Source organism: Lissotriton helveticus, chromosome 3_1, assembly GCF_964261635.1.
Source record: "Lissotriton helveticus chromosome 3_1, aLisHel1.1, whole genome shotgun sequence".
Classification (NCBI taxonomy): Eukaryota; Metazoa; Chordata; class Amphibia; order Caudata; family Salamandridae; genus Lissotriton; species Lissotriton helveticus.
Window position 1 is genome coordinate 1655938182 of NC_136061.1, and position 23137 is coordinate 1655961318.

Consider the following 23137-nt stretch of genomic DNA (forward strand, 5'->3'; position numbering starts at 1 on the left):
AGAAATAAAAGGCATTGTCATTTACAATGCCGATAGCTCAAGCTCTCATATATGCGAGACCTATTGCATAGCAAATGCTTGTTTACATTAGTGGCAAATCCTGCTTGATCGGTCTGCTGGGTTTACATATAACACTGGGGGTGCGTTTGAAAGGAAGGGAAACGGGTTGTCAAAGCAATTCTTGTGTATCCACTGTCTGATTGCTAGTAAATCCTGTTTTGTTCTACTAGAATTCTCTCATTGGGTTATTGGGAATACCATGGCTACTTCAAACCTGCTCTTGGTGCACACTAGAATTACTCTGGTACACTCTCCACATACACCCCAGCCATCAGAGCCCAAGTTTAGTTTGGCAGAAGTCTTAAGCCATCTTGAAAATGCCCAAGGTTGATATGGTTGGCCCTGGGAACTTTTACGCCATTGGTTAGAACATGTTCAGGAGTCATTTTCACCACTAGCTCGTGTCAGGCATTAATGTGACAACTCCAGCTACCAACTTCAGAACATTCCTGGATCTAAGCAAGAACAGAAGAGGACTGGATCTGCTGTCAGGGCCTCCAATATCCTGTACTCAGGACAAAGAAGTGAACTCCAAGGATCATAGGGCTGACCTCCTGTTTAAGCTACAGGTATAAAGGAAGCTACAAGAGAGCTTTACTGCAACCACTCAGCTCATTTGTGGCAACTGTACCTGGGCCGGAACTACAATGCCTTCTGCCTAACACCCTGAGGTTCTGGGGGGATTTGGAAGTTCTCCCCCCCCCCCGTCCCCCCTCATATGGTGGATTAAGACTTAACCGACTAAAGTCAGACAGTACAATCTAGCCAGGACGAACCAGGTTGGTGTTTCGAATCTGTGCTCCATCTCGGTCTGCATCAGATTGCACCTAAATTCTGATCTACCATGACCATTGACTATCCTGGTCAGTCTGTTCTTCTTGACCCTATTCCTACTTAAACATCGGAATATTCATATCTCTGTTTGGCCTTATTGTTTTTTTGCCATTAAAGTGTCATTTTGTTAAATTTTACTCCATTTTTATAATTTGTGAAATTGTACTCAATTTTTATAACTGGGTTTGGATATGTTAATGTTTTGCGTGTTAACTCTCTGTTTTTGTACTGCATAAATACTTCATACATTGCCCCAAGGTTCATACTGATAAGGGTTTTGATTATTCCTTGAGGTGGCTAGTCACCCACCGCAATTTATTACTCAAACCAATTGTTTTCCATTTATTTTCTAAGATTATATTTGCAGGAGATTTTTTGTGAGGTTTACAAACGATGTGTAGGTAGATTGCACTTCCAGCACCAGGGTAATAAAGGATCTGACTAAGTTACAAATGTGAGATCAGAGGCAGAGGGAGGCGCTAAACATTTTCATTGGTAAAAAATGTGTTTCCCACTAATAGTTTTCTTTTTTGTGAACAATTTTTTTGCAATTTAGGGAAGTAATAATCCTAATATAGACAATGTAAGCAGTGAGGGAAATGAAAAATAATTTGTTACTCATCTCGAATATGTTAAGCAAATTACTCCAGTACCTTGCAGATCATTTGATTATTATTTTCCTAGCAGTGCCAAACCTACCGCATACCTGTCTGAATGTCTCGAAGCAGTTTCCTATTTGATACAATCTCTCTCTCAGCATTCAGTCTTCTCTCTGCCCTGCATTTTCAACACAATACTTAAAACAATGCTTCTTGTAGAAGTAAAAGTAAGTACGGAAGCAAAACACCCCTTGTTACTTTTGAACTGCACCAGCTCACAACTGCCATTGGCACTCTACAGAAGCCTTTCAGTCATTGCAAACTTTCAACAGAGAATGGAAAAATCCCTCTCACTGAAGCAACGTGAACAAAAAAAAGTAGCAAGTTTGCACATTCAAACATTCATTTAGCCTACACAAAAACAGAGCAAGAAACCTCACACTGATTAATTCCTAAATTTCACGCCTAGCACAATTGAGAACCATTCGGGTAGTTTAAACTAATACACAAAATAGACTATGTTAGCATGCGTTAGGGCCCATAGCACATATTAATATTATTTAACGTCTGGAAAAATCATGGTGATGAACTCCTAGAAGACCTTTATAGTCTCACTCAGAGTAGTGTGGGTGGTAGTTCGGTGACGGCCTGATTCGACCCTAATAATTATACCAGGTCAAAATAGATGAAACTCTGATAATTATACCAGGTCAAAACATTGACAAACCCTCCCTTTTGGTTGAGAGAGGATATATGTAATACCTGGTGTACTAATTGACATTATCTGGTTTGAGAACTGTTGAAAACGTTAGATACAACTTTGGGAGTTGTACAGTGCCTTGTTTTATTTGTTTTGTAAATCTGTCCATGATTTGAGCACTGCGTCACCTGCACTCTGAACACTTATTTCACACCTTGCTGCATTTTTAATTGTATCTTTGAAAAAACCAAAGCTCGTCCTGTACTAATATTCCCAAGTAATTTTGTTGGTTTAAAGATTGTTATACTAATTCAATTTGGATATCTCAAAGGCATATATGAGGTTTCCGCCTCCACATGAGTCACAGAAGACTATTCATTTATAATGTTGTCGATTTGATGGAGCATGGACCAAGGACTGATTAATGCCTTTATTAGTGTCCTTCTGCTGCTCCTGCTCAGATTCAGGTACTTTTCAGGTCTCGCCTAGGCAGTGCTTGCACGGTTTCTTCGAGATATGCAGTATCTAGGATATGGGTTTGAAAAAACGCCCATCTTTTTCATTGGTTCTTGTTGCTGTCCTTTAGAAATCTTGGCTTTTTATTGGTGAATACACTTAGTAGTCCCTCCTTTTGCAATATTGTATCTTCCCATAATTACTGCCCCTTTTACATTTGTTCTTACTGTTCAGGTTATTTATACTAAGAGAGAACTGTTTTTTTAGTTGACCTGCCTCTTTGTTTGTAAACTGTCCTGTTTACTCATGCAATGAAACTTCGGTTGCTTAATTTGCTTGCCGTCCCTTAATCTTCCTGTGCCTCTCCCTCACACAACACTGCTTCAGTTGCTTCCTGTCCCTTAATCTCCTCGTGCCTCCCCATGACCTCTTTCACAAAACTGCTCACAGGCCCCCACCACACCTCGGAGGCCCCTGCTGTTTTGCTCTTGTTTTTTGGTTAGTTTATGCATAATTTGAAGTGCCCTCGTTAAATATTCCTTTGCCGTCCACCCCACCCCTGAACGACACTGCTTGCCCGCCCCGAGATTGCTACATAGAATTCTGATGTCATTTTACATGAAATGCTATATAGCGCACCTAGCCATGGGCTTGGGGGAAATGAAATAATCAGCCCATTATCACAGGATGTTGAGCAGACGCCAGATTCGAACGTGGATCCCCAGATCTCCAGTAGGCAGCTCTCATCCCTGCACCATATCCTTTGCCTAGCCATGTTGCAGGGTGCTGTTCCTTATGTAGATAAGAGTCCCAAGGGACACCTAGGGACAGCCTGTGGCACTGCACATTCACAACACTGCTTCTTTTAGTGTGGAAGTCGGAACTGCCTTTTTTACTCCCAGCGCTACAGCACCTTTGCAGTTGTACTACAGAAAAAACACACAATGGAGTTCTTTATTTTATTAAGGCGGGGAGGGCACAGCTAAAATACTTTGGCATTTATAATGCCAATAGCTCCAACTCTAACAGAGGGGGGAGACCTATTGCATTTCCAATGCATGTTTGTTGTTGTTGCTTCCCCATTTGTTGTTGCTTGCACCTACCCACCTCCCATCATTGTTGTTTGGCCTCACTCCCCACGTTGCTGCGTGGTATTCCTGTATTCAGACACCGATAAGCGTACTTTAACTTACACACCTTCTCTTCTGTCTGTTTCTACTATTAGCCCATCACACTTTGCATTGTGGAAATTAACTTTTGTCAAAATTTTATTTCTACAAATTTTGACGTACAATTAAATAACAAAGTGGGCTGGTTTAAATTACATAAAGCGTCTGTTATCACACACAGGTATGACCAGCACACAAGAAAAAACAATGCTAGTTTTATCTCAGCTCCTGAACTGGTCCAGAGAAGCATGTCCATGCTCCCCTGGTTTTGCATTGTGCCACTTAAAGTGCCGGAGTGCAGCAGGCACATTTTGTTTATTATTTTGCAACCTAAAAGAATGAGGCATTAATAGCAGCCATTGAGTGAGTAAGTAAGTCGAGCTGCCAGGTACTAAAGAGGTACAAAAGGGGGTGGTGATGGACGGAGCATCAGAACCAATCAAACACTCACACCCAGTCAAAAGATCTGGGTTTGATCCATCACCGTTCTTTAGCCCACTCTGCCACCCCAGTTCAGACATGGCTATATGCAAATCAGTCTGACCCTGTGCCTCATGGGAACAGTCCAGCCCAAACTGCCAAGCCATGCCTTCCCTGGACCGGAAACTAGCTTCCGAGGACCGGTTTCTGGCATTCCAGCCGTCTTCAGCCCGGCTTGCTTGAATCCAGTGGCAAAGTGAGCAAGGGACTCACGTCTGAGCATACCCTGCCACACTTATGGCGGCCAAAGCGGTACAAAAAGGGGTGGTGATGGACGGAGCATCAGAACCAATCAAACACTCACACCCAGTCAAAAGATCTGGGTTGATCCATCACCGTCTTTAGCCCACTCTGCCACCCCAGTTCAGACATGGCTATATGCAAATCAGTCTGACCCTGTGCCTCATGGGAACAGTCCAGCCCGAACTGCCAAGCCATGCCTTCCCTGGACCGGAAACAAGCTTCCGAGGACCGGTTTCTGGCATTCCAGCCGTCTTCAGCCCGGCTTGCTTGAATCCAGTGGCAAAGTGAGCAAGGGACTCACGTCTGAGCATACCCTGCCACACTTATGGCGGCCAAAGCGGTACAAAAGGGGGTGGTGATGGACGGAGCATCAGAACCAATCAAACACTCACACCCAGTCAAAAGATCTGGGTTGATCCATCACCGTCTTTAGCCCACTCTGCCACCCCAGTTCAGACATGGCTATATGCAAATCAGTCTGACCCTGTGCCTCATGGGAACAGTCCAGCCCGAACTGCCAAGCCATGCCTTCCCTGGACCGGAAACAAGCTTCCGAGGACCGGTTTCTGGCATTCCAGCCGTCTTCAGCCTGGCTTGCTTGAATCCAGTGGCAAAGTGAGCAAGGGACTCACGTCTGAGCATACCCTGCCACACTTATGGCGGCCAAAGCGGTACAAAAGGGGGTGGTGATGGACGGAGCATCAGAACCAATCAAACACTCACACCCAGTCAAAAGATCTGGGTTTGATCCATCACCGTTCTTTAGCCCACTATGCCACCCCAGTTCAGACATGGCTATATTTCCTTTGGTTTTGCTTTGTTCGCCATAAATTGGCAAGGTATGCTCAGACGTGAGTCCCTTGCTCACTTTGCCACTGGATTCAAGCAAGCCCGGCTGAAGACAGCTGCAATGCCAGAAACCGGTCCTGGGAAGCTTGTTTCCGGTCCAGGGAAGGCATGGCTTGGCAGTTTGGGCTGGACTGTTCCCATGAGGCACAGGGTCAGACTGATTTGCATATGGCCATGTCTGAACTGGGGTGGCAGAGTGGGCTAAAGAATGGTGATGGATTAAACCCAGATCAGTTGACTGGGGGTGAGTGCTTGTATTGTCAACGCTCCGTCCATTATTTCCTTTGGTTTTGCTTTGTTCGCCATAAATTGGCAGGGTATGCTCAGACGTGAGTCCCTTGCTCACTTTGCCACTGGATTCAAGCAAGCCCGGCTGAAGACGGCTGCAATGCCAGAAACCGGTCCTGGGAAGCTTGTTTCCGGTCCAGGGAAGGCATGGCTTGGCAGTTCGGGCTGGACTGTTCCCATGAGGCACAGGTTCAGACTGATTTTCAAATGGCCATGTCTGAACTGGGGTGGCAGAGTGGGCTAAAGAATGGTGATGGATTAAACCCAGATCAGTTGACTGGGGGTGAGTGCTTGTATTGTCAACGCTCCGTCCATCATTTCCTTTGGTTTTGCTTTGTTCGCCATAAATTTGCAGGGTATGCTCAGACGTGAGTCCCTTGCTTACTTTGCCACTGGATTTAAGCAAGCCCGGCTGAAGACGGCTGCAATGCCAGAAACCGGTCCTGGGAAGCTTGTTTCCGGTCCAGGGAAGGCATGGCTTGGCAGTTTGGGCTGGACTGTTCCCATGAGGCACAGGGTCAGACTGATTTGCATATGGCCATGTCTGAACTGGGGTGGCAGAGTGGGCTAAAGAATGTTGATGGATTAAACCCAGATCAGTTGACTGGGGGTGAGTGCTTGTATTGTCAACGCTCCGTCCATCATTTCCCTTAGGTACTAAAGAGGGGCAAATTTGTGTTTTATCTAAAAGGTCTCTTGCTGTTAAAGAAAACACTTTCGCTGCGCCACCACCTGTAAATTGCAAGATTGTGATGGCACCCCTTACACATCCATACAATCGCACATTAGGAGTGGGCAGAACTTGCGGAGTTTCACTCTGTAAATTCCACTGAGTTGTATGAAGACTCCTAAGATTTCATTTCATTCCGCTGTAGTGTAGTTCCTATTATCCCAATAGGCTCTGCGCATTGGAATAATATCTTCAATAGTATAGACGTAGGACAGAGGTTAACTAGGTCTTCTACTGACGATATTAGACGTAAAGTTTTGTGTGCCAGCTAGCTCAGAGTTCACTAGAAACTTTCTCGAATAAGCGAGGAGGAGTTTAACCTCCCTGAATAGACAAGAAGGGATTTCGTTTCTGACAACCATAGAACATGACAACTTTGCTCTCCCTGATCAAGAGTATATCTCCAGAGTCGTGTGAAAACAAAAGACAGCTTTTTTACTCAGTCAAGTTTCACCAGATTGTAGAGAAAAGAAGAGACGGCGTGTTCAATAAAAGGTGTTATTTATTGATCAGTCTCTTTTCTCATACAAGAGAAATGGATCGCTACAATTGCAATACTTAAGGTTAAGTAGAATGCATATAATAAAAGCAGGATTATAAAATAATACTGTAAAAGCATTGATATGGTTTCTTAGCCATATGATACTTTAAAATGAATAAAAGATATACATATACATTGACTAATCGTACTCAACTGGTGCTTCTAACTATGCCTACCCCGGTGTACCTGACCTAAGCCTAATACGTGGGAAGGAGTAAGTAAGTAGCAGTTTAAGTTAAGTTTGTTTTGCCAAGAATCTGACTCAAGAATTCTCTGTAAGGGGTTAGTCAGTTCAGTACCTGTGATTTAGAAGGCAGGAGGGCTGGTATCTCTGTATCAGGACTCGGTATCCCAGTTACCCGCGAGGGCAAGCTGGAAACGCTGGAAGCTGGATTTCTCGGCAAGAGAAAAGGCAGCGTCTCTCTCAGCGCGTCAAATGGGAGGGGCAGCGTCCGTGGGCTTCCTGCATCAGCTGGGCTCTCCGGCAAGTAGCGCTGCTCCAAGCTCATCACCACCGTGTCGTTGCTTAGGGCAGCGTCGGTATATTTATACCTGAAATGTGCCGAGTTTGACGTAAGGATGGACATAAAACGTCAGTAAGGATGTCATAAGAACTGGAGTTCTCGAACGAAATCAAAACAATAGCTGCGGGGGATTTCCCAGGTCTGCTGGTGGTTTGGTTTGTTTTGAGAACTCGGTGTGCTTTCTAGGGGGCTGGAGGAATAGTGCTTGCTTAATGTGATAGCATGCGCTATGACTTAATCTGAAAACGGGTTTCTGTGCCGTTGTATGGATATTAGTGAATTATAACCGGACAAGGGTCAGAAATAGGAGTATCGATACAGGTCCCTATATAAACACACTACACCCACTCCACGCATTTATGTACATATTTACTAACCTAAGCAATAGTAAACATAACTAATAGTGCATGTGTATACCGAACCACCCCAAAATACTTTTTTTTTTGCATTTGAAAAATGGCATTGCGAAATACACGAAAATGAGTATAGGTACTGTATGCATTCAAGCAGTGTAATCATTCAAGAAAGGATGCATATTTAAAATCAGCATGAATGATTCACGAAAATTACACATGAAATGGCTCTTAATACAGAAAAAAAAAGTGCGAGACCACTTCATCACATATAAATACAATAACTTGTAAATAAGCTAGAGGTAGAGGTAATGTATTGTCTCTAGAGTTCCTAAAAATAGAAGCTCTGTTCTCTAAGAATAGTTCTACTTTAAGCAGAAGATAAGTGCAAAAAGGTAAATATTTTGGATTTGGAAAAAAAAGTTTTCGTTTTCAGGGGAAGAAGGAAAAAAAGTTCTCAGTGGCTTTGTTTTTCAAAGCTGAAGGCCAAATTCAGAGTTCAGGGAACGCTGTGTGCACGTTTGCTTAAAGTCACTCTCTCTGTTCTGGTGAAAACATCATTTCAGACAGACTCTTGAAAAAACAGTCTACCGCTTCTGGTGAAAGTTCGACTAGGTTGGAAAATGTCGCTACCATGCAGTCATGCGCATGTTCGCTTTCAGTGATGTTTCGATCAGCATTGCTTACAGAAGGTCGTACCTGGTTGATGCTGCTCTCATCCTGTACTTCACTACCCTTCAATCGTAGTGGTGAAGTTTCCACGAATGCCGTCATCAGGATAGGTAGCCGCTGGGGACAGCACAATACATGAGCCTTTACTGGACCCAACAAAGTATCTGCATCCAATGGTACTTCTGATTGTAGTGTAAGACAGGTGTCTAACACGCATTCTTCGCCGCATAGCATGCCCCTCAATACAGGCATAACACAATTCTGCCACATGGGTCTGAACGAAAGAAACCAGGTCATATTCAGATCTCCTAGCCGGGCTAGTCCAAGGACTTTAGTTATGCGGTCCTGATAGCGTATAGCTAGGATCGTTTCTTCCATTGTTGCTGGAGTCTTGTCTGTGACAAGGCTTGCCATAACGAAGCAGGAGTAGCAAAAATAAAATGCCTGCTACGAGTCCCAACAGGAGTGGAACTCCGCCAAAGATGGAATGGACGAAATTAGGAAAAATACCCAGGACTGCTTTGAATGGTGTTAACAGTCCCGAAAAAACTGTCTTAAATACACTTGCGATACCACTTGTATCAGAAATATTTAAGATTTCGTTTAGCATTTCTGCGAAGTGTAGGGGGCAATTTGTTGATAACAATGCATGTATCTCACCCGTTGTCCTTGCAACTTGGAGATCATACGTTTCTTTTGATGACGTCAAATGGGTTGGCGTCTGTAGGAGCACAGTCTTCATTCTGCTTAAAGTATCAATTCGAATAGAAGAGATATTCAAACTGGGCCAGATTTTTCCCTCCCTGTCTGGAGTGTCATTTAGAAACAATACTCTCTCACAACAAGTGACCATGGAGCTCACGCTTACTAGATAAGGGTTTCCTGGCAGCAAGCCACAACATCTGTGATCCACAATTAGAATGTAACTCCCGTTAGAAAGTCTTCTAAAGAATGGTTCTATTTTTGTTGCAGGTGTGCCGAGCTGGTGACATGAAAGGTTATTTGAAGTCCCCTCACAGGCCCCATGTAAACTTATACCCTGACACAGAAGTATACCACTTAGCGATTTTTCACAATTATTACCACTAAGAAATACACTCTGTCCATTATTACTGTAACATGTGTGTATATAAGGTAAGTTCCATGTTGACTTAATGTATCCTTTACCCAGCCTTTCATACAGGGCTGGTACTGGTGTCACGATGATTATTTGTTTACCTTGTGCTAGGGCTCTTTCTTTCGCTACAGCAGTCTGTACCGCGGTTAGAATTTTTTCCGTTGGGCTAAATTTCATTTCAGCTTTTGTGTACAAATGTGATTTGTATGCTATTGGTACCGTATTATGGTGTTCACTCTCTTCAAGTGAGTATCCAAGTCATCATCTGTTAGATAGATGTCATCGACATAAGATAATGCCTCATCATCATATATTTGTAGTAACTCTGTTACTCTCGCTGAGAATAACCCTGGGCTGTTCTTGAACCCCTGTGGCAAACAACAAAAATTTTTCTGCGAGCCGGTTATTGAGAAAGCGGTCAAATATCTGCTTTCTGGTGCTATATTTTGACAAAAGAATCCATTAGAGAGGTCTAATGTTGTTTTGTATTTTTTGCGCACTATGCTATTCATTAGTGCTGCACTGTGTGAGTTTTGTACTGCAAAAGTTTTGCAACATGAGTTTAGGTGTCTGTAGTCCAAAACTAGACGATATGAATCATCTGGTTTGGAGACAGGAAACAAAGGATTGTTCATTTGTGAGGTGCAAGTTTCAATCACCCCCTGGTATTCAAGTTGATCTAAGATCTCCCTGACCTGTTTCTTAGCTTCTTGCTTAATTGGGTACTGCCTCTGTGCAGTTGGTTGAGATTTTAACTGGATTTTGTGAGGAGGAGAGTCCTCATCCCATCCCACATGTTTTTTATATAATGCAGGAGCTTGGGCTACTGCCCATTTTCTATAAGTTTAAGTGTTATAGTTTTCCTTATGTTGACCGGGATGAGTATTGCACCCGGGTCTTGCTGTAGGAGACTCGTGTCATCCTTTAGGAGTTGAGCTGCTATTCTAGCCGCCTCCCTTTCTCCTTCGCTGTCTGAAATTTTACTGACAGGAAGGTTTTTTTGTTTTTGTTGCAGATCAGGTTTTCAAGGAAACAAAGATTAGGTGCACAATATTTTGGAACACTGTATCCTTCAACGTTGAATAAACCAAAAACCATACATAGGAGTCGTCTCCTACTAAGTTTGGCGGATTTTAACCTTTGACCCACTCCAGACGTCTTTGGAGTATTTATGGGAGAAAGGGTCTGTGTGAAAAAGCACGACTGAGTTACTCTAATGCCTTGCGTTAGATTTATCGCCTATCCAAACCGTTGGGCGCCATGTAGTGTAGTTCCTATTATCCCAATAGGCTCTGCGCATTGGAATAATATCTTCAATAGTATAGACGTAGGACAGAGGTTAACTAGGTCTTCTACTGACGATATTAGACTTAAAGTTTTGTGTGCCAGCTAGCTCAGAGTTCACTAGAAACTTTCTCGAATAAGCGAGGAGGAGTTTAACCTCCCTGGATAGACAAGAAGGGATTTAGTTTCTGACAACCATAGAACATGACAACTTTGCTCTCCCTGATCAAGAGTATATCTCCAGAGTCGTGTGAAAACAAAAGACAGCTATTTTACTCAGTCAATACGTGCATACTTAGTTTCACCAGATTGTAGAGAAAAGAAGAGACGGGCGTGTTCAATAAAAGGTGTTATTTATTGATGAGTCTCTTTTCTCATACAAGAGAAATGGATCACTACAATTGCAATACTTAAGGTTAAGTAGAATGCATATAATAAAAGCAGGATTATAAAATAATACTGTAAAAGCATTGATATGGTTTCTTAGCCATATGATACTTTAAAATGAATAAAAGATATACATATATATATACATTGACTAATCGTACTCAACTGGTGCTTCTAACTATGCCTACCCCGGTGTACCTGACCTAAGCCTAATACGTGGGAAGGAGTAAGTAAGTAGCAGTTTAAGTTAAGTTTGTTTTGCCAAGAATCAGACTCAAGAATTCTCTGTAAGGGGTTAGTCAGTTCAGTACCTGGGATTTAGAAGGCAGGAGGGCTGGTATCTCTGTCTCAGGACTCGGTATCCCAGTTACCCGCGAGGGCAAGCTGGAAACGCTGGAAGCTGGATTTCTCGGCAAGAGAAAGGGCAGCGTCTCTCTCAGCGCGTCAAATGGGAGGGGCAGCGTCCGTGGGCTTCCTGCATCAGCTGGGCTCTCCGGCAAGTAGCGCTGCTCCAAGCTCATCACCACCGTGTCGTTGCTTAGGGCAGCGTCGGTATATTTATACCTGAAAGGTGCCGAGTTTGACGTAAGGATGGACATAAAACGTCAGTAAGGATGTCATAAGAACTGGTCGTTCTTACATTCTTTACAGGAGTTCTCGAACGAAATCAAAACAATAGCTGCGGGGGATTTCCCAGGTCTGCTGGTGGTTTGGTTTGTTTTGAGAACTCGGTGTGCTTTCTAGGGGGCTGGAGGAATAGTGCTTGCTTAATGTGATAGCATGCGCTATGACTTAATCTGAAAACGGGTTTCTGTGCCGTTGTATGGATATTAGTGAATTATAACCGGACAAGGGTCAGAAATAGGAGTATCGATACAGGTCCCTATATAAACACACTACACCGCAAACAGGCAGCATTAGGCACGTCCCACTGTTTTTTTAGCAAAAGGAGCTAATTTTGCGCTGAAAAATTAGCGCAAATGTCAACAGGCTGTGCTCCAGTGAGTGCTGCTTCTCGAGTTGATTTTGCTGCCACTCAAGTAGATTTTCTACCAGAGCAGCAACTTTTTAACCGCAAGCAGTTGCGACTGCCTGCTACTTCCACCCACTTTGGGAAAATGTCACCAGCTTCCCTCCAAGTGACCGAAAACCAACCATGGGACGCCAAATCTCACTTGCTCTCACCAACTTACTGTTGACGAGTCCCGTGCAAGAAAAAACTCCACCACCTGATGGTTGGCGGAATCTGGCCGGAACTCCGCGTTACGAGTGGCCAAAACTCCTCCAACGTTGCCGGCGAAGTGGAATTTATCACCCACCCCTATCACACATCCGTTTCTCTTTCCTTGGTACTCATTCCCATCCTCCTCTTCTCTAGATTTGATAAGAGTTCAGACAGTGTCAGAGGAGCCAGTGTAGTAGGTCTGTGTGCATCAGTGACGAAGTTCAAGAGAGTGCTTCTAAAATGCTTCTCCTGAAAATAAAATGGATTTTTCTCTCCCTGATAAAAAAAAAAAATTACAGGCAAAGGTAACAGTTGGGCAATCTTCGCATCTTGAAAATATGCAGTATATGATAAATAGCTTTCCTCCAGAAATCTCAACCTGGCGTTTACAGATTTCACTTCTGAGGGGCCAACAGGTACTCACAGGCTCCATTGTCCATACAAGTTAAAACAAGCATCAGCAAAGCCAATAGGTCTAGCTTCCGCAAGAACTATAGGCTTGTCAGTGTTGTGTGTAGCCATGTCATACTGCAGCGCAGCTGAAAGGAAAAATAAAAGATATGATGACGCTAGCGCTGACAGGCTTCATATTACTTTTTCCCTGTATTTTCAGCCTTGCTGCGCAGTAGCGGCCCTTCTGTACAACCTAGCTAAAACACATAGACAAATCTCCAATAGCTTTCACGTAGGCGATAAATCTTGGCTTTGCCAATATTTGTTTATATTGGATGCTTTTGTTTAATTGGTTTAGTCAGAGCAGAGAAAAGCCAATAGCTCCCAGAATGAACAGATATTTTAGATGCAGCTCGCTACTGGAAATGTGGTGTCCTGCGGACAGGCAAGTGACCTAACTTTGTGACGTACAGATTGACTTTTTTTCTATAATTGGCACATTCTGAGTGTGAATGTTACAGACTATGTTGATCCTGGAACGTTTTTTGCAATACATTTCACTTTGCCATAGCAAGTGTATTAATTTAGTGCGTTTGATATATAGAACAAATATAGATCTGTCTTCGGATCGCGAACTGAAGAGACCCAGTAAAAAAGCACTGGGGCCTTCGAAAGAATTCAGCACGCAAACAAATAGTGTTATCCCTTGCTATGTCGTCTGATCTCACTTCCATCCCAATAAAGGCAACAAGGTGGGCCAATATTCAGCTTGCACTGCAAACTGAAATGTTTCTTGACGCTTTTATTTAAATTTGAATTTTACATTGTGTTAAATATTCTACATCCCGGTGTGTCGCCCTACCAGCTAGAGAAGGGATTTCATATTTATGCATTGTTTAGGTGATTATGCGGCCATTTTTCTTTGTCGTTCTCCCTTGCTACCGCAGCTCTGCACCTACGAAGCTTGGGATCCATCTAAAAGTGTGTAATTTTGTTGTAGTTGTAACAAGGACAGCCATCTTCCCAGAGTTTGAAGTATGTGTCGGTTTCCAGCTGATCACTTCACCATTTCCATCTGTTCAGTCAGGTTTGAATTTCCTAGCACTGGCATAGATTAGGGCAAGGCCTCTCCTCCAAACATTTAATCTTATGTTCGTGCAGTTCGTTTTCTGTTCTAGTCGCCAGTGCCATACTCACATGTGTAACTTTAAATAACTTTAAAACCATGGTGCAGCCAGCCAAATATTTACAATAAGGTGTTGTTGCAGCCGGTTTCTGACCTGCCTCCTGTTTGTCAGCTCGTTATGCCTTAGCTGTTCCTAGTGTGAGTTCAAGTAACCAACTGGAACCATGGTTACATGTAATGAGTGAGCTCCACTGCGGTATACTCCCCGGCCCACACCATACCCCCACCTACCCTTCTCCTCGCGCACAAGAGTCTGGACGAATCAGGCTCCTAGTTGTGGAAAAGCTACAATTGTACATTTTATACGTTTTGTTGATAGGTTGCAGATGTCCCTGGAAAGGTGTTGGAAAGGCTTACGCTATGTGTAATAATAACCGATTTGAACAATTCAGACCAGATTGACAGGATACAGAGCAGCTAAATAAGGTACTTGGATGTAGTGAAAAATATTAAGTCCCGGTCTTAAAGCACATCGTTAGAAACACACTGAATGGGAATTTAAGGCCATAAAATGGAAGTGGTTCAGTAAAGTCTCTCAAAATCGAAAAGCTTATGTCTCTCGTGGCCATACAAGCAGTGCTAGCCTCTTGCAGTTTGACGGACTACTGAAGGTTGCAATATTGGAAGCAGGGTCAGGTGGAGCTGTTCAACTTAAAATCTGAAGAGGGAAGAATTTCGAGTCCTTGCAGATGCTCCCTACTCCTCTGTGAAGGTACCTTGTCCGTGAAGGTCCTCAGGAAAGGGTAGTGCCTTGACAGCGCAGACACAAATTCTGTCCGGTTGATCAGAATGAGACATATTACCTGATTACATTAAAAAAAAAAACAGGATGGCAGTAGACTTTGCTCCTTGGCCCAACGGCTAGGACAGAAGAAGCCCAACTTAAATTAAAAAATTAATATTAATATCTAAATAGTGAGAAGTTGTGCTTGTGCAGACTCTGCACATTTCCATAGTAATGGTCCTAAATTCCCATATTGTCCTTTTAGTGTGAGCTACTTGGTTTTGTGTGCTAGAGGTTTCCGTTACACAAAGCACCCCCAGACTACCATTAGTATTAGGTTTTTTTGTGCCATCTCGGGCTTAATTTTGTAACTAGACGTCTTTCAACTCGCTCATTTAGACTACAGCGATAATGAACTTTCTTTATTGGCACGGCAAGCCACATTAAGTGCTTACGAAGCTATTACATGACGCACAAAAAAAGGCTTTAGAAAATAATTTTTAGTCTGCAATGCAGCTGGTAATCGAATGGTTCAATACAATTTGAATCGCAGCATCCATACTTAACCACGTTGGGCCATCATAGCCAGGTCATTTAATCTCCCTTTGTTAAAATTGGTTTACCTTCGCGAATGTTCTGAAACGGGATAAAACACTGACCATTAAAAATTGACTTTTTGTCGAAATGGTTTTGTTTTAGTGGAAGAATTAAAATAGGAAAAAGTTATCCACCATAAATAATTATATTTTAACGACGCAAGGATGGCTTTTTAATGGCAAGGAAAAAAGTTGCGCAATGGGTGAATTAACGTTAAATTGTGTAAATGTGTGCATTGGAAAATCTTAACATTTCTTAAGATGCAGAAAAGCTAAATACAGCGACTTAGTCTCGGCCCCAAAGAATAGAATAATGGTGCCTAATTCATTCCTGCATATTTGGTTTTCATTACATATTAAAATGTCAGTTGAAATTAAAGGAAGTACATGCATCCACTTACATGCGTGCACTGCTAGTGCAGTACCAATTGAAATTGGTAAAGTAGACCCCATGTTAATATTTTAAAAAATGTTCCCTTAAGAAATACAGAGCTGTGATTGAGTTTTAGGTAGATCGCGTCCTTCACCAGAAATGCAACCTTCAGGTGAGAATACAAGACTCACTAACGGGGCTATTGATTTAGTTGAAAGTCCACCTAAAGTGCAAGATTAGAGCCTCGATCTGGACAGCACTGGACCTGGAAACTGACTCCAGGAGAGCCATAGATTCACTGCAGCCCCACACAAGTGGTGTCCATCTTTTACTCTAGACTAACTTGAGACTAGACTACTCCAGTTCTTGCGTAGTACAGTGGCGTGCGAGACTCAAGGGGACATCTTTGGTGTGGTTCTCGTTTTCCCAGTGCCTAAAACAATTATCCATGAAAGAGAGTTATGGTCCGCTACTTTCCTACAAACTACCTTAAATAATTACTAGCAAACATTTACTGCAACCTGCAAACTAAATCTTGCTTTCTTCAATCTGAATTGTAACTAAATGTGATAGGTCTGTATAAAACTCTGTGGGTTTTGTGCTCAGATTCATGCAAATGGGTCGTTGTGGGAAGCGCTGTCACCCTTTTGGATCTAGTTTGCGCTGTAGAAAACTGCAAATAAAATACCTAGGAATTTTGCATTTCTGCAGTTGTCCTTTGAATTGTGATGGCACGATGAGGTTACTGTTACACAGTGTGGTAGTCTTTAGCAGGAAGGAGCATTCTCCAAGGGTTGGCGTGTGTATTTTGAGCACCTCAGCTTAGTAGCAGTAGAAAGTGTTCTACCTAGATGGTGACCCACTTATGCACGAGAGCCAAGCAGAAGGGGAAAGTTTAGTGCAGTCATCAACATGCGGATCATGAGTGTGGACGTTCTCCTAATACTAATAGTCCTCTCTGATGAGCATAAACCAAACATAGTCTACTCGTTGTGAATCCCACATGGACTCTTCGCAATGGGAATGTTAAAAGGAGTTTAGTGTTTGCTTTGACTGCACAGGGATGCTGAGAATGGATTACTTAGCACTATTATTACGTATTTCTTTTGATCCAGCACATCTTCTCCCTCACCAAAGACCCTACCACTGCCAAACTCAACTTCCAGAAAGGAATGCAGGACTTCGCAGTCTAGATGACCAACAGCTGCCTAAAACTCAACGCCGGGAAGACAGAAGTCCTCGTCCTCGGAACCAACCCTTCACCATGGGACAACACCTGGTGGCCGACCGCACTCGGAAGCCCATGACCCCCTCGGACCACGCCAGAAACCTTGGTATCGTACTCGACTCAGCCCTCACCATGAACCGACAGGTCAATGCTGTCACCTCCAGCTGCTTAAACACCCTCCGCATCCTCCACAAGACCTTCAAATGGATACCCCCGAGTCATAGAAGACAGTGACCCACGCACTCATCACCAGCAGACTGAACTATGGAAAGGCACGCTACGCCGGCATAAACAAATCCCTACTCTGCAAACTCCAGACTATACAGAACACCGTCGCCAGACTCGTCCTGGACATTTCCGGCACAAACACATCCGCCTATATCTACGAAGGCTCCACTAGCTCCCCGTGGAGAAAAGAGTCACCTTCAAAATCCTCACCCACGCCTACACAACTCTGGACCCAAATAACTCCACGACAGAATCAACTTTCACGTACCCAGAAGAAACCTCCGATCCTCCAACCTCGCACTAGCCGAAACCCTGCGCATCCACAGAGCCAGGGCTGGCGGAAGATCCTTCTCTCACATTGCGGCCAACACCTGGAACAAGCTCCCGGCGGACATCAGACGCGCCCCCTCCCTGAGCACCTTCAGGAAGACCCTCGAGACCAGGCTCTCCGGCTAAGCAGATCTGCGGACTCAGCCTACGAATGTAGCGTGAGGTGTTGCCTGAAAAATAATGTAGCAGACGAGCAGGTTAAGGCTAAGGGGATGACAAGAACAATCAGACGGAATGGCTTGTGAATTCTAACAAGGGCGCATAAATTGTTATCCTTCCAAAAAGTAATGTTTCTAATTTCCAAGTACGATTCTAAAAAAAAGAGCGCAGGGTGTACTCATTAGTGAAAGGTTGGCGAATTTCAAGGTTTTCCCCCCAACGATGGTCGACATTTTCACAAATGTCTCACGAGATTCTAACAGGAGACTAGTTCAATATTAAAATATCTTGAAGCCACAGCTCACGTCGGTTTTACAGGTCTCACAAGACCTTTCTAAGCGCACCAGTCTAGCTCTGGAGAAAAATTGCACGAAAAATCGCAGTCGCCAAAAAAAAAGGTCCACTGGAATTACATAAAAACTATAGTTGGAAATCATTTCTGTATTTTATTTTTATTTGTAATAATTTATTGTGTTACTAGGATGCTTCCGAGAAGTTTCAGGAACCGCTTTGCTGGGGCATACCATTGTATTGTATGCCACCTCTTTAAGTATAAGCATTCAGACAAAACAGTTAATACTGTGATGTGTTATCCCATAATAATACACATATTGTTTTAGGGGGCGGGTCAGGAGATACAATGCTTTAGTGAGATTTAATATTAACAGTATTGCACAAAAAATCATTTGGGTTGCAGTCGAAAGGAAGTAGGGGAGCTTAGTGGAGGGTAACACTTCAGTCGGAGGTCATTTCAAATGTAATGCCCCCTGCAACGTAACATTAAATAATTTCTCATTTGCTTTCGTGTCTTTTTCTTTCAGCGAATGGAGTGCCATAGAGAAAGAGATGGGGGACGGGCTGCAGAGCGCCGGCCATCACATGGACGTGTAAGTACGAACTCCCCATGCTTTGATGGGATCCTCATGTCTGGAAGGCGAGGAAAACGGAGCTGGTTAATGTTACTATGCAGCACACTCGATCCGAATCACGGTGTAATAAAATGTAAATGTACAGCTTTTGCTGTGATTTTCATGACAATGTGTGGTTTCAGAAAAGATGAAACTAATAAGTGAAAGGAGGAACGCCTATGGGGTTTTCAAGACGTGCATTATTTTAAATTGATAGTCGTTGACAGTTTTCCAAGTTTTCTGTTCAGCAGAAGATGGTTGAATACACATCTAATGTCCTGCATGACACACACTCTCCATCTCGTACGTTATCTCTCACTCACAGACACACCTGTTCTGAGCATCATGCATATTTTCATGTATTGCCCTGCATATGTTGTACCAGCGCTCCCTTCCCTAAACGTATAGCAATAGGAAGTGACGCAGCAGATGCGTGAAAGTGCTGCAGCAGTAGTCAGTTCCCTTTTACATGACGTTGGGTGCATTTTACATGTCCCAAAGGTGCGAGAACTGGATGCAGCAAGTTTCACTGTGCTTTTTTTCTCAATTCGAGATTTTCAATAACAGTTCTTTAGGGTCATGTCACTCCATCTCTTCCCCCAAATCATCGGTGCTTGACAGATCTTTGTGCTTTGTGTGTGGTTCCTGCATAGGTACGTTGAGGCAGACATATGTGAGCTATGTTCACTTATTCGCCCTGAATGCAGAAAGAGTGATGGTAAGGTTTTGAGATTGCAGTTCACAAAGACGGGTCTTAGTCCAAATCAAGGCACTTCTCCCAAAGTTGTTCCATTTAGAGGAATAATTCTTCTTGAAAAGGGGCCCTCCTCATCCGACCATGAGTATAGGGAAAGGCATAGGAGAATGTCCAGAGAAAACTTTGATTTACCCATGACTGTTGTCTTAGCTATAGCAATGGCAGCCTGTGAAGGTTTGCCCCAGCCCTCCCCACTCCGAGTTTCTGGCTAACAAGTTTAAGCTTTTTTGCAGACCATGCTGGTCATTTCCAATTAGCCAAAGGTTGCGACACTGTTGGGTGCCCTCTTAGCTGGTGTGATTCACCTCTGCGTAGGCTTCAGATTCAATCACCTCCTTCGCTGTGGTTCATCTGAGCCCAGTGGTGGTGGTGCTGCCACCGACTCCTCATTTAAGATATCAGATTAGTCATCTGCTTTGTAATTTGAAAATGCGATGGCAGGCTTGGTGCCCCACCAGTGTGGGAGCCTTAGATTTTGTCTTAACCTTTCACCTACACCATCAGTCTACACGTATGATCTTCAAGAGTGAAATGAGCATACATTTGACAATCTTTTTATTTTATTTTTTAAATAAGAACTACTGATATTGAAATCCAAAGACACAAAGCCTCTTTGGGGATAATTCCGAAATCCTAAGCTTCTAACTTCTTTTCTTAGCTAATTACAAGAAAGGGGAGTACGGCTGTAATTGGAGTTCTGATGGATACTTCTACACACAGAATTTTCACCAGTTGAATATCTCCAGGCACCAGACTGGAAGCGAAAACTTTTCGGCAGCTTTCCCATGCCGGTAAGGCGCACTGGTTCCATTTCAGTGCCAGACGCGACACCATGGTGACGTCACTAGAGCCATATGGCGCCTGGCATGGTGCACTGATGTTAATATATTTATTTTTTTCACACCCTTTGTGAGTGAGGCAGAGAACCTACTTGCACCTGGATTTTAAGATACAGGACTCGTTTTGGAACCCCCAAACATGAGCAGCCTCTTGCCCCTCCAGGCGGGAAATTCACGGTCTTGGAGAATAACGCCTCAAACAGCATTCATGCTATCCTTCATTAATCAAAAAGGCATCCACGCCGTGAGAATTAGATTTAAACTTTAAGCATCCACGGCGAAATCTCTTCACAGTGACATTGGTAAAGAAGCTGGACCCCAATTGCTTTCTTCCCATCAATGACGTTTTAATGAACTCTACCTGAGCTGGTAGAGACCTCATTTTATCTCAGCTCTGTTGGCAGTAGAAAACAGTGGGGAATCCTACCGTTATTTCTTTACACCCTACTCTGTAAAGTCTGGTGGTACAGGCTTCTGTACCTCTCGACCGGGAACCAAGTTTCTTGACTTGCTGGTGAAGGTTTTCTCTTCAGCCTGTATAGCAATAATAGCATATAATGCTATGTACCTAGTCATAAGATACTCTCATGTTTATTGGTAAATGGCAATCTTTGCATTGTCACGCCTCCCAGAAAATTTGAGGCAATCATCAACAAACCACCTTAACAATGGAATGAACCTAGCACAGCAAATATAGAAGATTGACGTGGGCTCTGTCCATGCGGATGCACAAACCTTGGCGTCTGCTGTCTTACTGGTAGACTCGCCCAGATCATTTCCAGAGCATCTTTCAGCAATATGTAGGATATATTCATCAGTATGACATTTGACAGACCAAGACAGTTTTGGAACAAAATATGTGTATCTCAGTCTCTTAAAATACCTCTCGGATTCCGGGCCAAAACATCTTCAACAAAATTGCATTCATGTGTGAGCATTGCTTGTTGTGTCTCATCTAGGCTAACATCGGTGTCTCTCTCCTGAATATGTAATCTCACCAATAATATTGTCCACCATTGTTTCTCCACTACCTCATGCATAAGTAATGACAACTCAAAAGAAATAAACCAAGTTTCTATGTCATCACCACTCACAAAGCAAGGTACTACTTACTATAGTAAATGGGGTTCTGATGGATACTTCTACATACAAATTTATCACCGGTTGAATATCTCCCGACGCCAGACTGGAAGCAAGAACCTTTCTACAGCTCTCACACGCTAGTAGGGTGCTCTGGCTCAATTTCATTGCCAGAAGTGAGACGGTCGTGACATCACTGGAGCCATATAGCGCCCAGCACGGTGCACTGATTTTAGTTCCTTTTTTCCACACACTTTAGTGCGAAACCAGAGCTGCTCCTCAGTGCTTTTTGAGATTTTTTTCTCACCTTGTTAAAAGAAAGTGCTCTATGTAGGGATGTTACCCCGTAGGATGTTCGGGTTTCCATCTTTTCGCAATTGTAATGGCCAGTTCAGATCCACACAAGGTCTACTGATGGTGTCTGGGGTCAAAATACGATTCCAGGTATTGTGACGTGCAGCCTTATGCAACGCAAAGCCATAAAAGAGTGCATTGCCAAACTCTTATGGCCTGCACCCTCGACGACCCCAGCACCCCTCATGATCCCAGTCAAGGACTCCATTAAGGTCACTGTCCTGCCTATCAAGGTCCTTGAAGAGCAAAAGGAAGAAGGCACAAGAAAAAGAAGCATGCCAATGAATTGCCTGGATGTCGGCAACCTGCAAAGCTTCCCCTCTTTGAGCCCCACCACCCCTTCCATATGTAGCGCCATCTCCAGCTGAACCAGAATTCCTGATACTGAAGCTATGAGCCTTCTTCCTTCAAGCCATGATGGAGATGTTCCATTACGCAACAGTCCTCTCTTGCACACATCAGGGCCCCACAGGACCATTCAGGGCTCCATTTGGGTTCCCGAAGATGGGTCCTTCTCCGACACCATTTATCCCCTGCTGTTCCTGTAGGAACACTCTGGCGCAAATCAGAGCCACCTGGCACTGAGACCCTCGCCGCTGGTTCCTTCTACGGCCCCAATACCAACAGCCCCCCCCAAACCTGGCATAGCCTGTGCAGCCAACTCCCTCAAAGTCAAAGACCATTCAGATGAAGTCTAAGAAGGCGCCCCAGAGGATAGTGGAAGAGACCAGATGTAGACTAGACCACGAGCAGGATGCCCAGTCTCACCAACATTATTGGCAGATGATAGAGGACATCTTTGGTCCTTACTCCTACCCCGTACAGATGCTGGAGACAATATCCCATGATACTGATGACAGCAGAGATGCAGCAGATTTGTTGCTTCCCCCTGCCTCTGATAAGGCGGAGTATCTTGCCCCACAATATATGGGCGGCCTAGAAATGTAACCTGGAACAGACTTGGGTTGTCTTTCGGGACCAGCCTCCCAGAAGTATCTTCCTTTCACGCTGTTTTAAGAAAGGCAGCTGAAATATTAAAATTACCCATGCCTTCTGTGTTTTTTTTTTTTAAAGACCTTTATTGCACACTCATGTAAAAACACAGCACAAGGCCTACAACCTCTGGGGCCGGCCGCAACATTAGTGGTTGTTCTGCAATGTTTTACGTAAGAAGACACCGCCTTGTAGCCGACAACCCTGGGGTCCGGCGGCACAACACGTGGCAACGTTCGCGGAAACAACTAGGTAGCAAGTCCTGTAAGTCATAGGTCTAGTCTTTTACAATTTTTGATGCTGTAATAAACAACTAGTAACAGAGGCGCTGGATATCAAGCAGTACATCGGGTGGCTACATGTCCATACCCTGTCAAGTGGAACATTGTTATCTGTAGTTAGTCGTACATCATAAGCGTATCCACTGCTGGGGCGACTATGCAGTAATGCAGGATATACGTCACATTGCTCTATAGGT

At 43.7% G+C, this 23137-nt stretch overlaps 1 protein-coding gene across 2 annotated transcripts in view; it reads left to right on the forward strand.

Annotated features, from left to right (window-relative positions):
• The window catches only part of SNX4 (sorting nexin 4), a 480207-nt gene that overhangs the window by 271174 nt on the left and 185896 nt on the right, over positions 1 to 23137 (forward strand). For both annotated transcript variants that reach the window (XM_078682437.1, XM_078682436.1), the window contains one exon: positions 18550 to 18615. In XM_078682437.1, the coding sequence (XP_078538563.1) occupies positions 18550 to 18615 (66 nt within the window). The remainder of the gene's footprint in view (positions 1 to 18549; positions 18616 to 23137) is intronic.